Source organism: Schistocerca nitens, chromosome 10, assembly GCF_023898315.1.
Source record: "Schistocerca nitens isolate TAMUIC-IGC-003100 chromosome 10, iqSchNite1.1, whole genome shotgun sequence".
NCBI classification, from domain to species: domain Eukaryota; kingdom Metazoa; phylum Arthropoda; class Insecta; order Orthoptera; family Acrididae; genus Schistocerca; species Schistocerca nitens.
Genome location: NC_064623.1, coordinates 21,533,228 through 21,555,844, shown reverse-complemented (window position 1 = coordinate 21,555,844; position 22,617 = coordinate 21,533,228). Strand labels below are relative to the sequence as shown.

General features: G+C 39.2%; 1 protein-coding gene across 1 annotated transcript in view; it reads right to left on the bottom strand.

Annotated features, from left to right (window-relative positions):
• LOC126210616 (Golgi resident protein GCP60-like) overlaps nt 1-22,617 on the bottom strand; it is a 68,486-nt gene that overhangs the window by 36,276 nt on the left and 9,593 nt on the right. The window contains exons 2-4 of the mRNA XM_049939909.1: nt 13,975-14,116; nt 9,984-10,124; nt 2,212-2,316 (exon numbers count right to left, since the gene is read on the bottom strand). Coding sequence (XP_049795866.1) covers nt 2,212-2,316; nt 9,984-10,124; nt 13,975-14,116 — 388 coding nt within the window. The remainder of the gene's footprint in view (nt 1-2,211; nt 2,317-9,983; nt 10,125-13,974; nt 14,117-22,617) is intronic.

The window sequence follows — 22,617 nt, the reverse complement described above, 5'->3', positions numbered from 1 at the left end:
CTGACAAAGTTTAACGAATTGTCACTGTCATTTGTTATGTGCGTGCGCTGGGCACAAGACTTGAATCGGACTCAGCTGATGAGCAGTGCTGATGGGATGTAGATGTGTTGAAGTGTGCATTTTGTTACAACAAGGATGAAATTTTACCCATCTTGAGATTATCTTCTGTTTAATCATTTGCACCTACAGCATACCTGAACTTTCAGTGAGGAAAAAAAGCATTACAGGATTTTTAAAACGAAAGTGTAGCTTGAATTTTTTGAAGGAAGAACAATTGCAACAATGAACAATGCATTTTATTATTTGCAATTAATTTTTGTAAATTAAAGTAAATCAATACACTCAGGGAAAGTACCGATTACAAATGGTCGATACACACATGCGATGTGGCATGTTGGCTGAGGAAAATGTTAGAAACAAACATACATCAACACGACAAGTGCTGGAGACACTGGAGCAGAATGTCATTTTCTCCATCTCCCTGACTTCCAAAGCCTATGAAAACTCAGCTGATATTATCACGTAGGAATGTGAGAAATGAAAAATTAGGTTGTTCTGCAAACTTTTACACTAAGTAAAAATATTCCACACTGTATTAGTATTACAGTTATTGGCTTGTTCTCTATCAGTATCTAATGTAGTCAGTACTTCAGCCACCGCCTTCCCCAACTCTCTGCTTCTCACCTCGTGCACTGATCTGCACCTCAGCGTCTGTTTTGTACTGCCACAAACAGCATTACTCAGTTGCTGCTGCAGAATCGGTTACTCTTCCTGTTTTGCTGTTACTGACAAGACATTTCCATAAAACAAATATAACACTAGACTAATTTGGGACCACTCTATTGGAAAAAGCACTTTCAAAACATGTTTTTTGTACCGAAAAACAATCTGATACATTTTTATAGATATTTTGCCAAAGTAGTGATGCTGCAAGAGGATGTGACTTCCGGAAATACCAGTACTGAGACGACACGAGAGTGTAGCACGGAAAGAGGGCCTCGAGCAGTACAGAGCACGGGCAGCCTGCTGGCAGTGGAACACGCCAAGATTGCCCAGGGCAGTTACAAGTGTTAACTTGGAAAAGTAGCAGGTTTTCTTGTTTCGATGAGGCTGCATGATGGGGAGATACCTATATAAAGTTGTCATTACCTTTATGGCATCTGCACTGCCAGTTTGGCACATTTCCATGCAGATTTTCATTCTGCCACAAAGGTACTCACCGAGGTATACTCACTGTGTGACTGTTGTGGCAGTCATTATCACTGTACAATGGAAGTTAATGAGCTCCAAAGACTAGTTGTTTTACAGTCCCTGTATCGGGGGTGGAGGGAGGGGGGGTCAGCTCGTCGGAACCTGTGCCGTATGTAACTATGTACATACAAGCTTCTGAAGGAAGTTTTTCAGGATGAGGTTTTGACAATGCTCACCTGCTACTGGCCTGAATTTTGGTATTGTAAAGAAAATGTGCTTCAATGATTTAATCTTGTTATTTGAAGTGCATCATTTGTTAAGTTTACTGAGTGGTGATCTGCACCCTTAACTATTTTATTGTTTTTTTTATGCTTTTAAGTAAAATTTTGATGTATTTTGTAGGTGTCTCAAACTATGTTGACTATTCACTTGCAGTTTCAAATAACATTGTTGAGGTGACCTTACTGACACCTTTAAACTACTTCAATATTTATAGCCTTTAAAGTACTTGTTGACAACTCCCCACAATTTAACAGCTGTTTTACAAGAGCTTAACCGAATAATTAAATGCGCTCACGTTACCCTCAAGTGCCTTATGTAAACTGTTCGTGTTAAAAAACTTTGTGAAATTCTTTGGCTGAGGGTGGACTCATGTCACTTAACATTCCTGCATCTTTTGACCGTTTCCCAATCCGTCATTATCTGCCGACACTGAGCACAGAACGACACACATGTTGAGCAGTATTTGTCTGACCTGACACCTTCTACAAATTGCAAAAACGAGATTGCAAATGCCTGCCAAAATGTCCAGTAATCTGTGCCCGACCACTCTTGCGGCACAGCTGTGGTGACAATTTCATGAAAAAAAAAGGAAGATTAACAGATTGTTAGAGACAGGACAACTTAACGGTTTGGTCAATAGGTGTTGTGGCAATAAGAAATAGGTCACTGTACACATAAACAATGGGATGAGGGACCAATCGGCTACACTAGCTTCTGCCTGGCATGGCAGTGACTCACCTCTGCAGCTCCTGCTTTGCCCTCTCCTCCTCCTCCTGCTGCCGAGCCGCCTCCTCTAACCTTCTCCTTTCATCCTCCTCTCTTTGCCTCTCCTCCTCTTCTCGGCTGGACAGATGCATGAAAGCAACATATTATATACGGGAAAAGAAGGGGAGTTTGTACAAAAATCTTAACGGGCAAGAATTGTGAAGCAGTCTCCCAGGAGAACTTCACAAGTCACTACACTGTTATAAACAATGCAAACATTATAGTTTAAAGAAAAAACACAGAATGAAAACACTCTACAGCTATACAAGATGGTGGGCGCCATATAGTATTTCACAAAAGGCTCAGTACACGTCAATTACATTTTCGGATGGTGATAAATAGGAAAACGTGAGCAACTGGTTGTGTATTTATTCTTTTTTTTTTTTACACTATGTTTCCCAGTGAGTGACATTTCAGTGCATCTGCACAACAGGAGTACGGTTATACATTTCTCACTATGCCCACTTTACACTGGGGCACGCACCGGCGAACAGGCATCACTGAACAAGAATTCTGTCTGGTGCAACAGTAAGTGAGAACAAGACAACGGCACTCGGCCACGTTCGGTTCACATCAGCTGGTGCTCCCTCGTGTCCCTCCAGTTGTCGGTTTTTTAAGTAACTGTGAAAGTTCACGTTTTCTCTGTTTCGGCACTAGCAGTATAAAGAGAATTTGTCTGTTTTCGCATTTACAAACTACTTTTGTTTTTTGGTCTGATGGAATTACATTTTGCTGGAGACGTATTGAGTCTCAATTTTATCTTCAGTAAGGATAGAAGCTGAAGTAATGAATTAAAATTTGAGCCAATTCCTTCAGATCACTAGATCATATTTACCTGAGGTACAGGCAGGATTTCCCGGTACACACAAAGCTGAGGTGCCATTCCAACGTTGGATAGCCTCTACAGTATTGACGATTTCAGAAGGGGGAAATCGAGACGGGCTGGGGTGTGAAATTTGTGTTAGGGAGGGCACTGGACGAGGGTAATCCATCCAGATGTGTTAGCCGCAATGCGGATAACATATGTGCCTAGTAAGCTCTCAAGTCCCAGCCTAGGCACAAAATTTAATTCATTACTTCAGCTTCTATCCTTACCACAGACTTCTGTTTTTGGAGAGAGCTGCACGAGTGACACAGTGGTCTGAAGAGAATGCAATGTTGGCGAGAGAAGAGTGTACATGACATAGGTGCTTGTGGGGTCAGAGATCCACAGCACAAATGCCAAAGTGAAACTAATACAATTGGTATACTCCAACTAAATTACTTTGTGACTGACAGATTGCAGTATTGCCAGTGAGCAGCCACCCGCAGTCCACGAGGCGCTGCACGTACCCACAAAACGAGCAACACTGCAAAGCACACGGTGCTGGAGAAACAACTACAATTGGCTGGCCCCTACCACTCAAAGCCTTGAAATGACAATGACAAAGTAATTTTAATCAGGGTACAGAAAATTGCTGAAGCACTCAGAGGTCCAACTGGAGATCTGACAAAGGTGATAAATTCATTTGATCCTTCCATCAGGTGGAAACGTAATTAATCAGCGGGAGCTTTGTATTTCTTTTTTTTTTTTTAAAACTGAACAGCACAATGAACTTCCTTGAAAGTTAACAGGTACAAATATGCATCCATTATGTATGAAGACCCGATCAGTCAGGTTGCTTACACTGGTAGAAGTAATTGTATGCCCGATGATCACTGTTATTGTAAAGGTTTCTAATCAGAATAAATAAAGATGATTTCCCATAATTACACTACCTCCTTTCTAACAAACTATACAGCAGATTTTATTAAATAGCCTACTTAATAGGTTGAATGAATATTTCACATTTCATTTATCATATTTTATTGACATTTACCTTCATTATATGTAGTTGAAGTGAATGTACAACAGCTACTGAAATACAAAGCACTTTCTAATAACCACAGTGTAAACATCAGCCTTTCTCCAAGTTACGTTGATCGCTAGCAATTAGTGTGCCGTTTTCAAATTTTCTCCTAACTTCTAGTGAAAAGCCAGCAAGAAGCACCATCTGACACAAGTCTGAAGTTTTGGAACAACGCTAAGGAAGGCAGGAGCTGCAGGTGTGCTACCTTAATGCTTGCGTACAAGTTCAGGCACCTACATTCTTCTCCTCCTTACCTAATTTGTTTACTTCATCAAAAACAATGCACTCACCATGCAAAACTAATCCAATCTGAATATCAAAGCTTTGTGCTGTGGTTATAAGTGGTAATGTTATCAATTGAAACACATGTGATAATTATAAGTGACAAAAAAACAAGACTGTGGATTTTGTTAAGGTTGTCACCTCACACTTGTTCTCTTCTAATTTCATCCAATCCTTTCAGTGTAATGGTAGCAAACACTGGCGAATTATCAATGAAAGCTCATTCGCTTATGTCCATTTCCATTTGCTCCCGTGTAAACCAGCCTTTAACAGTTGTGAGAAAATGTTCACAAAAGGTGACAAATGTGCTAAATGTGAACTTTGATAGCAGCAAACATTGCAGTTTCTGCACTGTTAGGCAAACAAGGTGAAACAGGGCTTTTCCGGCAGTCTCAACTTTCACACTGAAGAACCTCATTTATCTGGACTGAGTGGGCCATATGTAATCCGGATTACTGAAAAATTAGGATAATATGAAAATATTCTACTAAATGTGAAGCTCTTATAGCCACTACAATATACAAATCCTTTATTTTGGCACGAACAAGAAACCCCCTTTTTGATCATATTTATAGTTACTGTAGTCTACTCACATTTATTTACTGAAGTAGTGTGCAAATTTCTTTTGTGACAAACTTGTGTGGTGTTCAAGAGCAGCACGAAAACAATAGAAGTTTCCCTAACATCAGCTCAGATGGATTTGTTTCTTGCTGACGTTCTAGATAAACAGTCAATTTTTCCAGCTGTGCCACTGCTTTAAAAAAAAAAAAAAAAAAGGGGGGGGGGCATAATTTGGAAGCCAGAGTCTTTTAATGGGTAGGATGCGATAAGAATGCCCAAATTTATCTGCATTATAAATCTGATGTCGAGTTCAGTTTTCAGAGGAAATAACTTCTTCAAATTAGTTTGTGAAGTTTTCTGCAGCACTGTTCCGTCCAAAAACACTTTCACCTGTCACTGAAAGCTAGAATATGCCATGACGAGCGTTCCATCTTTCCAACTGACCTCGGCTAGGTAAGAAGTTAGGCTCGTCGTCGGTTAGTTCGTCATTTAATTTTAACACTTTTTCCTGCAGCGCATGGCAGGACATCTGAACACCAAGCACTCTTTCCTCACAGAACCAAACAAATAATGCTTCATCCAGTGTTCATTTCTTGCTTTCCTTATTGCACACCGGTTCTGCAAACTGTATTTAGCCATCATTTTGAAGCACAAGCCTTCAATTTCTTTCCAGTTCCAGTCCGAGACAGTCACTGTCCCTACACCACATTCTGCAGGTATGTTTTTCCACAATTTTTCTTTGTCTAGTTTAGTGCTTCCAACTCTCTGCCCTTTGAAAAAAGGACTTTCTTTCACTCTGAAGCCATTTCAATGATGTGCACTCAAAATACACAACAAAAGAACAACAGCGGTACAGCTTCGTAACTGTGTAGGAAACAGTTCTACACAGTTATGAAGCTGTACCGCTGTTGTTTTTTGTTCTGTATTCTACTGTGCCAATCTCTATGCAACCTGAGGCACCACTGTAACAACTGTACATATACAGTACAGTACCAATGTACAACCCATACTTTCACATAAAAAAAACATGAATCCCGATAAATCAGAAATCTGGACTGATGAGTACCAGATAAATGAGGTTCTTGCATACTTAGCACCTCATCACTTTTTGTGGAAAATCTACCTGCAACACTAACAACAAACGTATCATTTTTGAGCACTCTCGACTGTCATTATAAAGGGTATTGGGTTCCATGTCCATAAAGTTATTTTTACTTCAATATCCTGATAGATACAAAAAGTTATAAATATTTAACTATACAACAAAATATTGATCTCACTTTATACCATAATTTGGATAAACCATAGATTTCGATACCTTGAACCATTCATTAAACATCAAGAGTACAGAGACCATATTACACACCTATGTAACAATGCTTGCCAGATTTTCTTGCTAATCACTCATTTCAGAATGTTATTATGGCCAATGTGACTTCACTGGCGTGCCTCTTCAACTGAGAAAAAATGCTTGTGCTTTTTAGAGTACACAGCTTGAGTGATCTTTGTACCAACACCACAGGGGAAGAAAAAACAACAGATAAGGAGGCTACATCCACTTACAGCAAGCATCACCTTATCTTGTTTAAACATCATTTGAGCGGGCTGCATTCTGCGTCAAGAAATATTAGGATCTTACTAGTGATTATTAACCTCAAAATTCTGCATATACTGTAGTCTGCTTGCATCCAACAAATATTATGAATGGCCAGTAACAGATCCTTATGGTCTAGGTTTGGCCCACTTTCTGCTTCCTTTTACCTTATATTCTTCTTCCAACCCTCTGGGTTCAATTACACCACAGTCGAGCTCAGGCTTTTCCTCAGTTTACTCCTTAGCAACTTGACAATATTTCTTTTTCTTTTGAGTCAGTTTGCAGTGGGCCACATTATTTCAGCTGGCCCTTTCCTTGATCTACAACCTACAACCAACTCTATGAGCCTCTCTTCTTTCTATAGCTTATGTCATGCCAATTTTCAACCTCAAAACACTGGTGTGTTCCAGTTTCTTTTTGAAAAGGTCACATTCCTAATTGTCTTTGTGATACTTAAAGGTTTACGATCCTGTTGAACTTCAAAAAAAGAAAGACTTTTTTGTTCCGAAAACAGGTAAAATTCTGTTTGGTCTGTGTATTTGGGCTTATTGTGTAATTCTTACAAAGAATGCAATCCTTTATTGCTCCATATCTGTCCCCTTTCTCTACATGCAAGTAAAGCTTGCTAAAATACCGTCTTCTGTACCAGTCATTCTCTTTTTCAGGACCTAAGGTCTCCTTTAACATCTTAGATTCTAATTTCTTACCCAGACCTCTCCTATTCACAATGAGACATTCTGTTGCACACAAAGCCTCTTGCTGAATGAAAGAACAACAGTTGCCTGGGACTGCAGTCATGTGTGTGCACGCGCGCCCATGTGTATCTATTGTTGACAAAGGCAATTGGCCGAAAGCTTTAAATGTGAAAATCTTTTTGTTGTGCCTATCTGCGACTCATCATCTCTGCTATATGGTGAGTAGCAACTTTCCTTCTCATAATATTGCAACAACACCTAAGCTTGACATTGAATGACATAATTCATTTATTGGAAACACCTCCAATTAGCTGATATATCATTTCCTTCTTGCTGATCCTAGATGTGAAGGGTTCTCTTTCAGCAGTGTTCGCATCTATCCAAACTCTCAGGTACTTTTTTTGTCCCTCTTCTACATTTAGCCCCTTGACATTAGTTACGAAATCCAATTTCTTCAAAGAGATCTGGAGCCTCACTCACAGCAATCGATTCTCAGGTCTGTTTCCACAACCCATTCTGTCACCAGCATTGACCCATTTATTACACAGTTCCTTGAACCATTCATCAATGCATTTTTCCTGCACACAGTTGAAAAGGAACCTCGATTGCTTGTCACTGCACAAAACCGATCCTAATCTCGAAGGCAGCTTAAAACTTCCCACCAATTTTCACTTTACAAATGGCTTCAGTCCAGGTCGTTGGATGAGTCTTCTTGTTTTGCTGTGTATGTTCATTTTTTTCCAACACTTGGAATAGTGGATTTCAAACAACAAACGTCTCGTTCCTGAACTTCAGATACAAAAGTACAAATTTAGGGTTGATGAGCTGCTCAGCACGAAAGGGTCCCTTCCTAATGCCTACTTGATATTCTTCCACTTGTGAGGAAAAACGCCCCTCTGCTTTATTAAGGGTCTGCAAACCTGTCAGTTTTTTACTTTTTCCCTCTGAATACATGAATTTTTGTGGAAATTCCACCATCCATAACACTGAGACAAGCTAACTCAAGCAGAAGCTCAGTAGTAAGTTCATAAGACTGCAGGGAGACGATGTGTGCTAGTCCACTCCCATCTAAGATGAGTATTACACCAGTCTCAGTCACTGGAGAGCGATCAAAGTGGAAATGTGAACGCAACTGCCACCTGTGCTCCTCACTGCCAGACTGAAGCACCAGCATGATAATTGGTTCAATTTGGAACAGAATAATTGGTCTCTGGTAAACTGGATTCTTTTTAAACTGGTTTATTGTCTGGCACAATCACACAAAATTTCAAATTACAGTTGCCAATTTCAGTCAATGTGTCATAAGAAAAGCAGCAGTTCAATAACAAGTACGTTGATAAAACCACAATGTCAATCTCCATGTGCTTGTGAATGAAATATTGCTCCCTCTTATCATCATAAAATTATGGCTGTTGAAACCAGTAATTACCAGAGGAAATTTTATGCAGTTGTGCTGGACAACAAATCATCTTAGAAAGAATTTTATCAATCACAGACATCTTGTTACAACTCAAACGTTTCTCTTTCCAAAACTGATAACTTGTATAATGACATTTCAGCTCATACCAGGCATATCTGTAATCTGTACGTTTTGGCACCTCAGAGAATATGGCAGTGCAAGCACTGATAGCCTGGACTTCTTTCAGGAGTGCTAGTTCTGCAAGGTTCGCAGGAGAGCTTCTGTAAAGTTTGGAAGGTAGGAGACGAGATACTGGCAGAAGTAAAGCTGTGAGGACCGGGCGTGAGTCGTGCTTCGGTAGCTCAGTGGTAGAGCACTTGCCCGCGAAAGGCAAGGGTCCCGAGTTCGAGTCTCGGTCGGGCACACAGTTTTAATCTGCCAGGAAGTTGCAACAGAGAAAATTGTCAGTGGTTCCTGAAAGTGTCACAATAAACATGAAATTATATTTAAAAATTAATGGAGGTGGTTTCCTTGAACAATGTCTGCATAGCTGACAAAGCAGTCCTGTAGCCGCATTCGTAAAAAATACATGCATTTATTTGCCTTGTTTTTTTTTCACCTAATATAACATTTTATACTCAATTTCTTCAAAGTGTGAAACATATTTTAGGAATAGGAAAGGGTCCATTTAAACACTGTGACTGATGGTGTCGCTTCCAAGCCTCACTGATTCCTGTATCCACGAGTCGTGGTGCATATCAGATATGTCAGTGCTGTTCCCAATCATCCATTTGCTACCCACAGCTGCCGGCATCTATCTCTGCAGCATTGCACTTTCTCATCACTTTACACATAAAAAGCTTTTTGCATCAGAAGTATGGGCTGCCTGATGACAAATGGATGTTTTTCCTTTTTTTTTCCCCCCCTTTCAAAATCACAAAAGGAGGGAAGATATTCGTGCAACGGATTTACAAAAAATAGAGTAATATTTTAGGCACTGGAAGGGCTTAACTGCCTAGGAGCAATATCTTATATTCTTTTAAAATAAATGTACATACAATAAATACTTCATTAAATCTAGGAAGCCCCATTTACACAACACTGTTTAAATTTTAAAAGATGTGCCACATAAAGGATTAAAGAAGAAATGATGTTTCCCAAGATTTACCACTGACACATGACACAGCCCATCCTAGGGCAATGCCATTCAAAAAAAATTGCATGCTAAATTAAAATTTCCCCATGCCCTTCTGTATTCTGCAGGTTTTTTTATGTGTTTGGTCAAACAACACAGAGCACAATGAAAGATTCCATAAATTACTTACGCTAGCCTCTCCTTCTCTTCAACATCTCGTTTATGAGCTTCAATAAATGGAGCGAAGGATGGACACAGATTATCTAGCCTCTCCACAAAGTTACACATTGCCTCCTCAGGAGACATGGTACCCAACTGCTGCCACGCCAACCTGATAAAGTGAAAATGTTATTCCCATAGTGCCATAAATTCTAACTGGGTACACTAGCACATATGCTCTAGTTAAATATTATAGTATCAAACTATGGAAACTCCAGGTAGGAATATCAACAATGTAGGAAAAGATAGACTGCTACTTACAGTAAAGAAGACATGTCAAGTTGCAAACAGGCACAAGATGCTGGAGTTGGCAGTCGTGTGCACATGAGCTGTGCTTGCTTTGTGTGTGTGTGTGTGTGTGTGTGTGTGTGTGTGTGTGTGTGTGTGTGCGCGCGCGCGCCTATCTCTTTACTGATGAAGGCTGTGGCCGAAAGCTATATGTGTGATTGTTTCAATCATGCCTTTCTGCAACTTGCCATTTCTTCTTTGCAGTAAGTAGGAATCTATCTTTTCCTACACCGTAAATATTATAGTATTTAGTTAGTCAGTTCCACATTCCACAGATCATATTTATGATAAATATTATGAAGGGTAATGTGTGTACTGAACAACAGCTAGCAGAAACAATTAAAAATACACACTTGTTTATAAGGCCACATGCTGCACATTCGCACATTTCCAACTAGCTACTTGTTTCTACTCATTAATTCCTCTACATTACAGGAAAAGCTGTTACGGGTAGCACAACATTCACCTGCATATTAAAACACTTGCCAGATGTCCAAAATGCACAGATCAAACATATAAATATTAAAAATCTTTGAATATACATTAATAAATGTACTGCCAAAGATAGCTGCTACAGCCTACACTTAAAGGCTTGAAAATGTCAGCAATCCTGAACACCAAAACATATATCCCCAAAATTGCATTACATCATTCAACAAAAACATCGTATGCCACAAACATAAATTATAGTAATAAAAATAAGAGATTAAGATTATTCACTACTTACATGTTGTCATTTGAAATGTCTATGGTGAATAATTTTTGTGGAAATTAATCCATACTTAAATAAGACTGTGTTCAATGTGCACATTTTCATAATCTACCCATGAGGATCATTAGATTGAGATGTTTACCCATGACACATGCACATCTCAATCTAATGATCCTCAGCTTAAAAAATTATGCTTTCTTCATGTAATGTATAGCCTTAGATGATCCTGAATAGTGGAAAATCTTCCAAGCTGATAAAAATTGTGATGGTACTGAACAAATGAGATACTAATTTGCAGTCTTTCCTTTACATACTAGTTGTTCTTGTGGATTTCTCTGATATTTTCCACAGAATGTGCAGAACCATGTTTTTACGGACAGTTTCGCACTGTTGAGATTGATCTATTATCAATACTTTCTCAGTATCTATACCCAGTACAATGGTGGAACAATAAAAACTTGGAAAGTTATAAAATAACAGAAACAAGGCAATCCAACAGCTGTGAAAAGCAGAAATCAAGAGGGAAACTACAGTTATTACATTTCATGAGGGCATACAGCTGTACTGTATAGCTTAATGATGACTGCGTCATCTTGGGTAAAATATTCCAAAAACTGAATTGTTCTCCAGTCAGATTTCCAGATGTGGACTGCTTTCAGGAGGATGCTGTCTGGAGAAAAGCAAATCTGGCATTCTAAGGTAGACCAAGGAATGGTAGACCCCTTAATTAGGTGAGCAGGCTACAGTACTTGAAAATAGAAATGGATAGGTTGAAGTTAGATATAGTGGGGATTAGTGAGGTGCAAGGAGAGTAAAAGATTATTGGCACAAAATCAAATAAGTGTAAAGCAGAAGCAAGACTTATAATTAATACCAGAAATAGGAATCAGAATGAACTGCTACAAACAGCATAAAAATGGAGCCACCACACCAAGACAAGTGTATATGCCAACTGCCACCAATCATGTTGGAGATTTAAGAAATGTCTGATGGGACAAAATAAATTATTTACAGACAAGTCACTTTAAAGAGATCCCTGACAGTTGCAGTGGGCTGGGTGCCACAGCTTGGTGCCACTACTGCAACCAGTCACATTAAGCAATTTTGTAAATGTCTCTATGGCAACACCTGAGTGTTACCAGAGTTCTATACACATCTATTGTTTTCACCTACAATCACTTGCACTTCGCAGTTGAAAGCTGGCAACAGTGCTACCAGCTGTCAGGGATCATCTTACTTTGATTCGACAACAGTTCATTAACCCTTTTAACTACTCTGGACATGTTAATGCGTGCACCTTTGTACCTGTCCCTGTGTGTTCTGAACGTGTTTACACACGTCACCAGTCCTTCTATCTGGTACTCTGAATGTGTCTAAGTGTAGACACATTCAGAGTGCCAGGTAGGACTGGTGACGTGTGTAAACACGTTCAGAACACACAGGGACAGGTACAAAGGCGAATGCGTTAACACATCCAGAGCAGTTGAAGGTTTAAGGAAGGTGAAAATTTAATTCTACTGGATCACTAAGATTACAGAGTACAATTTAATCATTACTAACACTTGGTTTAAGAACATGAAAGAAGGTTGTATATGTGGTAGAGGTGTGGAGACACCGGAAAGTTTCAGACAGGTTATATAACATTATGAGAAACTTTAAAAAAAAAAAAAAAAAAAAAAACAATTTTTAAGCCAAAATACACTTCCTGTCAAAAACGTGGGCTTTGACCATAATTTATTGGTTATGAACAGCACATTACAACTGACAAAATAGCAAAAAAGGCTGGAATTCAAGGAAAAAGAATCTGGATAAACTGAACATACCACAGGTTGTTTAGAGTTTAAAAGAAAACATAAGGCCATGTTGGACTGTAACAGGGGAAAGAAGTACAATAGAAGACAAATGAGTAGCTTTGAGAGATGAAACAGGGAAGATAGCAGAGGGCAAAAAGGGAAAAAACAAACAAGATACTGAATTTATTTGATGAAACGAGAAATTAAAAATTCGACAAATTAAAGAGGTAAAAGGGCATACAATGGTATTGACAGAAAGTGCCCAAGAAGAAATGGGTAGAGGAGAAATACAAATATATAAAAACAATGCAAGGCTATGGCAAAAGTATATCCCACATACACAAATCTATATAAAAAAATCTTTGGAGATACTTGGGAGAGCCAACCACGACAAAACTATTCCACCTGGTGTGCAAGATGTACACGAAATGGGCGTACTACCCTCAATACTCCAAAAAGAATGTAATAATTCAATTTCCTAAAAGGGCAAGTATTGACAGATTAAATCATGGTTGCAAAATACTTACACAAATTATTTACAGAAGAATGTAAAAACCGGAAGAAGCTGACCTTGGGGAAGATCAGTTTGGGCTTCAGAAAAAGGTAGGAACATGTGAGACAATACTGACTCTTTGACATATCTTAAAAGATAGTTGAAGAATGGCAAACTTAAATTATTAGCATTTGTTGATTCCAATACAGCTTTGAAACAATGTTATCTATAACTTTTACAGAAACGGGACTGCAGAGAAGACTCAGACATGAAAGGGAAGCAGTAGTTGAGAAGGGTTGCCCAAAGGAAAAAAAAACATGAATACTGTGGAAGGGGAAGCATATTTGAAAAAGGTACAACACATGGAGTGATAAGTGTGATGTTCAAATTGAGATATGAAGTGCCAATTGTAGAAAAATGTGTTACTGGTTCTGAAAACTGTAACTAACAACCTAGTTTGTTTATGGAGTCCAAACCAAAATAATGTGCATTTTGTGTTGAGTACCAGTACATCAATCAAGTCTGGTAGATTTTCTTTTTGCTATTAATTTTATATAGTGTGTGCAAGCGGTTATTATTTTTTTCCCAGTCTTGTTTAAGTGGGCGTTGCCTACTCGACACAAGCAGCTGTCTTATTTCATTTCACTATTTTCATTCCATTCATGATTTACATTACCTGCGATCCCTGCCAATAACATCCAGCACACCTAGAGGTGGGAGAGTTCCTGGGTTGTAACGCCCATGCCTCGCTTGGCATGTCAATGCTACTAAACCACATTTTGCTTCGTATGATAACTGAACTGCCTTGCCCTCTTTCTCTGAAAATAAAAACACGAATGATCAAATGGAAATCATTGCACTGATATTTTGCACTGTTAAATGGAAACATTAAAAGACGCACAATATGGCTACTCGAACACTAACAGTCATTTGAATGAAATAAGAACTGATATACGAAATGTGCATCTGTACTACAAGCTGACGACCGATTATTTGTCTTAAGTATGATGGTGAACGTATATGGAAGGACATGAATGAAGGTGGAAGTAGTGAAGAATACGATAGCAGTCAGCTTTGATCTCTGATGACATAAATCAGTACGGCCGAAGATTTTCAGCATAAGTACACACCCCGTTCTGCATCAGTTTTGTCAGAGAGTGTGGAGGAGTGGGAAGAACTTCAAGGCTTACTCTTACCTTTGGAATGGTTGGATGGTTGGTTGGTTGGTCAATTTCGAGGAGGGGACCAAACAGCGAGGTCATCGGTCCCATTAGATTAGGAAGGAATGGGGAAGAAAGTTGGGTGTGCCCTTTCAAAGGAACCATCCAGGCATTTGCCTCAAGTGATTTAGGAAAATCACAGAAAACCTAAATCAAGATGGCTGGATGTGGGTTTGATCCATTGTCATCCTGAATGCATGTCCAGTGGGCTAACCACCTTGGAATAGGAAACTGCCCCTACAAGTGGGTAGAATGAGCAATGATCAACAGCCTGAGCATGCAGAAGGTAATGGAAAACGCTGCATTAAGGACACACACAATGTGTATCATGAGATATGTGGTCTGTAAGATGATGATCTCTGCTTTGGCAAAACATTCTGGATTACTTGCCCCATCAGATCCCTGGCAAGGGACTGCTAAGGGAGAGATAACTATGGGGGAAAAGAAGAGACTAACGAACAAAAGGGTAGCATTCTAAGAGCTGTAGGGTGACATGTCTGGAGCCTGAATGTGGGAGGGAGGCTAAAAAGTCTGAAAAGAGAAATGGAAAGGCTCAAACTCCATGTAGTGGGGGCCAGTGAAGTGACACGGAAAGGAAGATAACGATTTCTGGTCAGACGAATATAGCGTAATAACAGCAGCAGAAATAGTATAGCTGGAGTATGATTCATTATGAATACGAAGGTAACGGAGAGAATGAATTATTGCCAACAGTTCAGGTTTGTTCACATGAGAATCAACAAGGAACCTAGGCCAACATCAATAATAAAGGCCAACAGCACACATGCTGATGTCACAAGACAAAGATTAAGAGAGAGATAAAGTACAAGGACACTGAACACACAATTTGGTATGTAATAGGAGATGATAATCTAATAATCATGAGGGATTGGAATTCAGTATTAGGAGAAGGAATAGAGTTATGGGAGAATATGGTCTTGGTAGCAGGAATGAGAGAGGAGAGAGACTAATTGAGTTTTGCAATAGACTTCAGTTATTAATAGCAAATACTCAATTCAGTAATCCCAAGAGGGCGAGGTGTATTAAGTAAGGGTCAACAGACACAGGAAGATTCAAGCTGGACCTCAGGATGGGCAGACAGAAATTTCAAAATCAGACATTGGATTGTAAGGCACCCCCAGGAGCAGAGAGAGACTGAGATCACAATTTAGTAATGATAAAGAGTAGACCAAAGTTTGAGAGACTTGTCCAAAGAATCAATGTGGAAAGAAGTGCATACTGAAGTAACGAGGAATGATGAGATGTGTTTGGAGTTCTCTACAGCTGTAGATGCTACAATAACAAATACCACAATAGGCAGTTCAGTTGAAAAGGAATCTACATCTCTAAAAAGGGCAATCACAGAAGTTAGACAATCATAGGTATAACAAAGGTGCGGAGGAACAATGGTAACAGAAGAAATACTTCAACTGATCCAAAAAGGAGGAAGTACAAAAATATTCACGGAAATACATGAATGCATCAGTATAGGTCACTAAAGAATTTAATAAACAAGGGGTGCACGCAGGGAAGCTAAGGCAAAACAGCTGCAGGAAAAACGTAAAGAAACTGGGAAAGAAATGGTCATCTGAAGGACCATTTTCAACAAACACAAAAGAAATTCACAGCAAGGGCATCAACATTAACAGTGCATTGGGAATACCCCTGTTAAATGCAAATGAGAGAGAGAATACGTGAGGGGGAAGTCTACTCTGACATGACAGATGAAGAAAGGGATTCAATATGGAAGACAAAAGGGACCCAGTATTAGAGTCAGTTTAACAGAGCTTTGGAAGGCTTGTGATCAAATAAGGCAGAAGGGATAGATAACACTCCATCGGAACTTCTAAAATCAATGGAGGAAGTGGCAACCAAATGACTATTCGAACTGATGTGTTGAATTTGTAAGCCTTGAGACATAGCATCAGACTTTAAAAAAATCATCCACACAATCACAAAGAAAGTAAGAAAAGATAAATGTTAGAACTACCGCACAATCAGCTTAACACCCATGCATGCAAGATGCTGCCAAGAATAGCAGACAGAAGAATGGAAAATAATAATGGGGAGCAGTTAGGTGACAGTCAGTTTGGCTTTACGAAAGGTGAAAGTATCGGAGAAGTAGTTCTGACGTTGCAGGTGATAATGGAAGCAAGACTTAAGAAAAACCAAGACATGTTCATGGGATCTGTTGACGTAGAAAAAGGGTTCAACAATACAAAATGGTTCAGGATGTTCAAAATTCTGAGAAAAATTGGAGTAAGCTACAGGGAAATATGGGCAATATGCAATATATAAATGAATTAAGAGGGAAAGAATAAGAATAGGGGACTAAGAATGAAGCAACTGAATTAAAAAGGGTGTAACACAGGGATGCAGTCTTTTGTCCCTACTGTTCAATCTGGACATCAAAGAAGCAATGATGAAAATAAAAGATGAGCTTTATGAGTGAGATTAAAAATCAGGGTGAAATGATATCAATGATACAATTAACAGAGGGCACTGCTATCCTTAGTGAAAGTGCTTTCCAGGGCCTTTTCAATGGAATGATCAGCCTAATGAGTACAGGACATGGGCTGAGAGTAAACCAAAGAAAGACAAAAGTAATGAGAAGCAGCAGAAATGAGAACTGTGAGAAATTTGGGAATCACAAAGTAGCTGAAATGAAGCAGTTCTGTTACCTCAGAAGCACAATAATACATGACCAGCTGAAGGAATTCTGCTACCTTTGAAGCAATATAATACGACAGACGAAGGAAGGATGACATAAAAAGCAGATGAGTACAGGCAAAGAGGGCATTCCCAGCACAGGGAAGTTTACTAGTGTCACACACAGGTTTCAATTTGAGGAAGAAATTTACGAGAATGTATATCTGGAGCACAGCACTGTATGGTAATAAATCCTAAACTCCGGGAAAACCTGTAAAGAAGAGAACTGAGGCGTCTGATATGTGGCGCTACAGAAGAATGTTGAAAATTGAGTGGACCACTAAGATAAAGACCAAGGAGATTCTCCACAGAATTGGAGAAGAAAGAAATATACGAAAAACATTGACAAGAAGAGGGGACAGTATGACAGGCTGTGTGTTAAGACATCAGGGAATAGCTTACACAGTACTAGATGGAACTATAGAAAGTAAAAACTGCAGGGGGAGACAGAGATTGGAACACACCCAACAAATAATTGTGGACATAGGGTGCAAACGTTATTCTGAGTTAAAGAGGGTGGCGCAAGAGTTTTGAAAAACATTGTGACTGATTAGATTAGGGTACATTAAATTAGATGTACATTTCATTCCAACTGATGCACGGTGAGGAGATACTCCAGAATGTCAACATACAGTCCCACATATTTTAACTACGAATGACTCCAGACTCCAGGGGCATGTGTGTGTTTTGGTTGGACACATGTTATGATATTGCAGTGCCCGTGTTGTTTGGAAGTATGATGCAAAGTTCCTTTGGACATGCATCTACATCCAATTGAACAGGCACTGAGGTGACTACAGCTGTTATGAAACACATGAAACGTATTTGCAGTTGTGAACATGGACATCCCTCAGATGTATAATGGCATGACAACAAACCTTTGTGCTGGACCGGGACTCACACAAATGAGGGTTATCCATATTTGCAACTGTGAATACATTTCATATTTCATAATGGCTGTAGTCACAGCAGTGCCTGTTCCTTCAGACATGGATGCATGTCTGAAGGAACTTTGCACCATACTGCTGAACAACTCAGGCACTACAATATTATTTATCCACCACACCGGGCAAATGGCTTCCAATTAAATTATCTCCCCTGTACAGGAATATACATAATAATGTACAAGCACAGGTTGTAAACACACGGTTGACGATATGGAAGTCTGGGTCTGGCCATGTGTCGTGCTCCGATAACCTAGTAAGGCGACCACTCACAATAAGCAAGAAATCCGTGTTCGGGTCCCGGTCCGACAGAAATTTTCATTGTCACCATTCCATTATACAGCTGACAGTTGCCCATGTTCGCAACTACAAATACATTTCGTGAACACGTCTTGTTAGTATCACCTTCAAACATAACAGAACACAAAGGGGAAAAAAATGGATATTAATTGGGGACATATTTATAATTCTACATTTACATCTATAGTTTACAAACCACTGTATAGTGCACGGCAGAGGGTACTTCCCATTGTACCACGTATGGAGTGCAGTAAGAATGACTGTTTAAAAACCTCTGTACGAACTGTTATTAGTCCAATCTTGTCTTCCTGGAAATTACAACAGTGACATTTGAGGGAGCTGTCGTATACGTCTACACATTTCACTCCATACTGGTTCTTGAAACACTGGAAATAGATTTTAGAGGATAACTTACATTAAGTTTAAGTGTCTTCCAATTCATGGTTTTCAGCATTTCTGTGAAGCTCTCTGTGGGTCAAATATGCATGTTATCATTTATGCTCTCCTGCTTTGTGCGCATTCAATATCACCTATTAGTCCTACACATATGAGCCTTAAGCAATATTCTAAGATGGGTCACAAAAGTGTTTTGTAAATAACCTTGTTTGTAAACTGATTGAATTTTGACAGTATCTTGCTAACGAAGTCATCTACCTGCTTCACCTACAACAGACACTACAATTATACATCATATTCACATACATTGTTACACATAGGTATTTGTATGAGTTGACTGGTTCCAACTGTAGCTTATCAATCTTGTTATATGATACTCCATTTTTGTATTTTGTGCTATTCACAATTTCGCATCTCTAAACATTTAAAGCAAATTGTCGAACTTTGCACCACTCTGAAATCTTATTAAGGTCTGACTGAATGTTTGTGTAGCTTTCCTAAGACAGGACCCCACATTATTCATCCACTGCAAAAAGCCCGGTTACCATTAATACTGTCTGACAGGTTGTTAAAATATAGACAAGAACAGCAAGCGACCCAACACACCTCATCATGGCACACCTGAAGTTATTTCCACATCTGGTGTTGACTTTCTGTCAAATATATCATGCTGAGTCTTTCCTACCAAGAAATCATCAAACTAGTAACAAATTTCATTTGTTACTCAGCATGAACATACTTACATTAATAAGGATTCATGTAGTACTGAGTGAAACGTTTTTCGAAACTCGAGAAATACTGCATCTGATTGCCTCAACCCACAGATTTCAGGATGTCAAATGAGAATACTGCAAGTTGTGTTTTTGCAAAATAGATTACATAGAGCCCATGTTGGTTTCCAAATAAGAGTTAATTCTGTCCATGATGACTTTTAAGTTATAAAATTACTCAGCAGATGGATATTAGTGTTACAGGACGATTATATTGCGGAAAGCTTCTGTTGCTGGCCAGTTAGTTTTGAGTGATCTATGGTTTATTATGTTTAAATAAAGGGTAACTGGGCCACAAATTCTAAATAGCAGCTGGCAGGGACTCCATCAGGTCCTGGATTCCAGTCTAGCAATGACAGTTGTTTCTCAGTGCCACTGACATCATTACACTTATTTTTGAAGTGGTTCACGAATGAAACTTAAGTAGCAGTTCTGGACCCTCCTTTGAAAATGAACCTGTCAACTAAGTACAGCATACAGTGTTTTTGTTTTTGCTTTGCTATCCTCCATTTCAGTTCTTTTGTCATCCACGAGTGTCTGAACTCTAACTTTGTTGCCACTACTAGCAGTCTTAAACATACGACCAGAATTTCTTTACGTATTGTGAGAGATCTTTCAATAAGATTCTGATACGTAAGTCACTGACGGCTTCACGCATTGCGCTCTTGACGTATTTCATTTAGCATCTCTATGTCTAAAACCCATTGCTTCATTTTAGATCTATTGTGCAGTAGCTGCCATTCCGTTGAAAGTTTTTTTGATACTGACTCTGTAGTGTGCACCATGGAAGGTTCCCCATATTACTTGGTCAACTATTCTTCTACACAGTTCCTCTCACCAGGGGCGGCCAAGAATTCAGCTCACGAGTCGAGCCCTGGCACGAGTGCCTTAGCGCTCAGCCTACTTGCACATTTCCCCTGCCACCACGGCACAACGTCTGAGCGTGAGGAGGGAGAAACTGCAAACATGTCGCATTTAAATGTCAATGCAGTCACACTGCAAACGACTTTGCTTTATATTTCACATTTCTCAACAACATAGATTACAAACAAAACAAATTTTCAGTATTATTTAATTATTTTTGGCGCACTAAAAACTTAATATAATTTTTATCTGGTATAAAGTGTCAGATAAGGACAGAAGTGAACATTTCCACAGATTTTCGCACTCAGGTTGCCAAGCAATTGTGTCTTGGTTTCATAATTGAAATACTGAAACATTTTTATAACCTCATAATGGAAATGTGGAAACTCTACTTGAAGAAAACAATGTGAACATCCTGGACAATTTTAACATAAAAGGATTTGTCTTTACAATGCTTAGGGAAATGGACAGTGTTTTTTGGCAGAATTTGTCACTTCCACTATGCAATTTTCTTTTCAAATGCATCTATGCAAAATTGTTGCAACTGACACTGAAATAATGCATGTGACTTCAGAAATTTTACCATTTATATCACCAATGTCCTCGTGTGCTCCATCGCTGAAAGTTAGTATAAAGTGCTTCTCGATGTACGGAACAATGAATCCTGTCTAGTGATTGTTGTGATTTTTTGCTCTTTCACTGCTAACTAAATCTTCAAATTCTTTCTGCATGGTACTTTAATATTGTTTCATAGCAAATTTGCAGTACCTGTCAATTACACGTCACGTAATAGATACTGAGAAGTCTCGTCCCTCTCTTCTGTCAGTCCCATTCAGTTTTCAAGGCTTGTGATGACAGATCACTAGACTGCCTCTTTTTGTGCATACAGCCAGGGGACCTCTGAATATCCTTCAGACCACAAAAAGCTGATAAGGGTATACAGTGCTGACACCACAATTCTGCCACACTGTAGTGTGTTGAGATGACCAAAAAATGCCATGCCACAATACCAAATGAAACATCACACTGTACCGAGTACTTCTGTGAAGGATCGAGCAAAGCAAAGATAGGCGGAGCCTTGGCCTGCACACCCAGATCGTGTGCTGTTTGGCACGTCATGCCTGGCCCTGCTCTACATCTCCTACCCAGAGATTAATTTTCAGCTTCCTCCTTGAGATATGCCACTACTGACTCTCTACATAATTCACTGAACGTTTACATAGCTATACTTGTTTCAATTGCCATTTCTACTCTGGTAATCACTGTTGCAATGACTATCTCACAGTCAGTGATACCAACCCAATATACACACCTCAAAGAAGTCGATATCTATTTGTTGGCATTTGATCTAATACATTCTTGTCAAGAGTTGCGTATAAAATAAATTTGTTACAACAAATAATTGACCTCATCAACTCACAACCAAACTATGACCTTTCAACCTAATCAATACAAGGGGGTACACAAAAAAAGACTAGAGTAACATTGCCGTGGGCAGAGCTTGTGTAGTACGCATTTCTGCCAATAGGCCTGTATAGAGCAACTCCTTGCCAGTTCAGTACCACCCATGTTGTCAACCTGGCTTGTTCTGTTCATCTGCAGTGACTGGTTTTGCTGGCACTATTTTGTTCTTGTTTCATTTTTATGATGGAAAGTTCAAGTGAACAATGCACAGCTGTGAAATTTTGTTTTCTACTCAGTAAAAATACTGCTGAAACTGTTTTAATATTGAAAACAGATTACTAAGATGATGCTATGGGAAAAACTCAAGTGTACGATTGGTTTGCTCGATTTAAAAATGGCAACATGTCGAATGATGACGAACCTCGTTCTGGATTTCCATTAACTGTCTGAATCGACGAAAATATTGGAAAACATTCCAAGAACCTGTGCTCACAGACCATCAACAGACAACTGATAGAGATCAGTGGGTTACCTTGGAGCTGAGTTCAGCACATTTTAACGTAAGATTTGGGCACAAAGGAGACTGCTTCTTCCACCATGACAACGTCTCGGCACACTCAACCAGCTCTGTCAGACAGTTTCTGGCTAAAAATAAAATGGTTCCGCTGCCTGACCTGGCTCCGTGCGACTTTTTCTTATTTCCACGCATGAA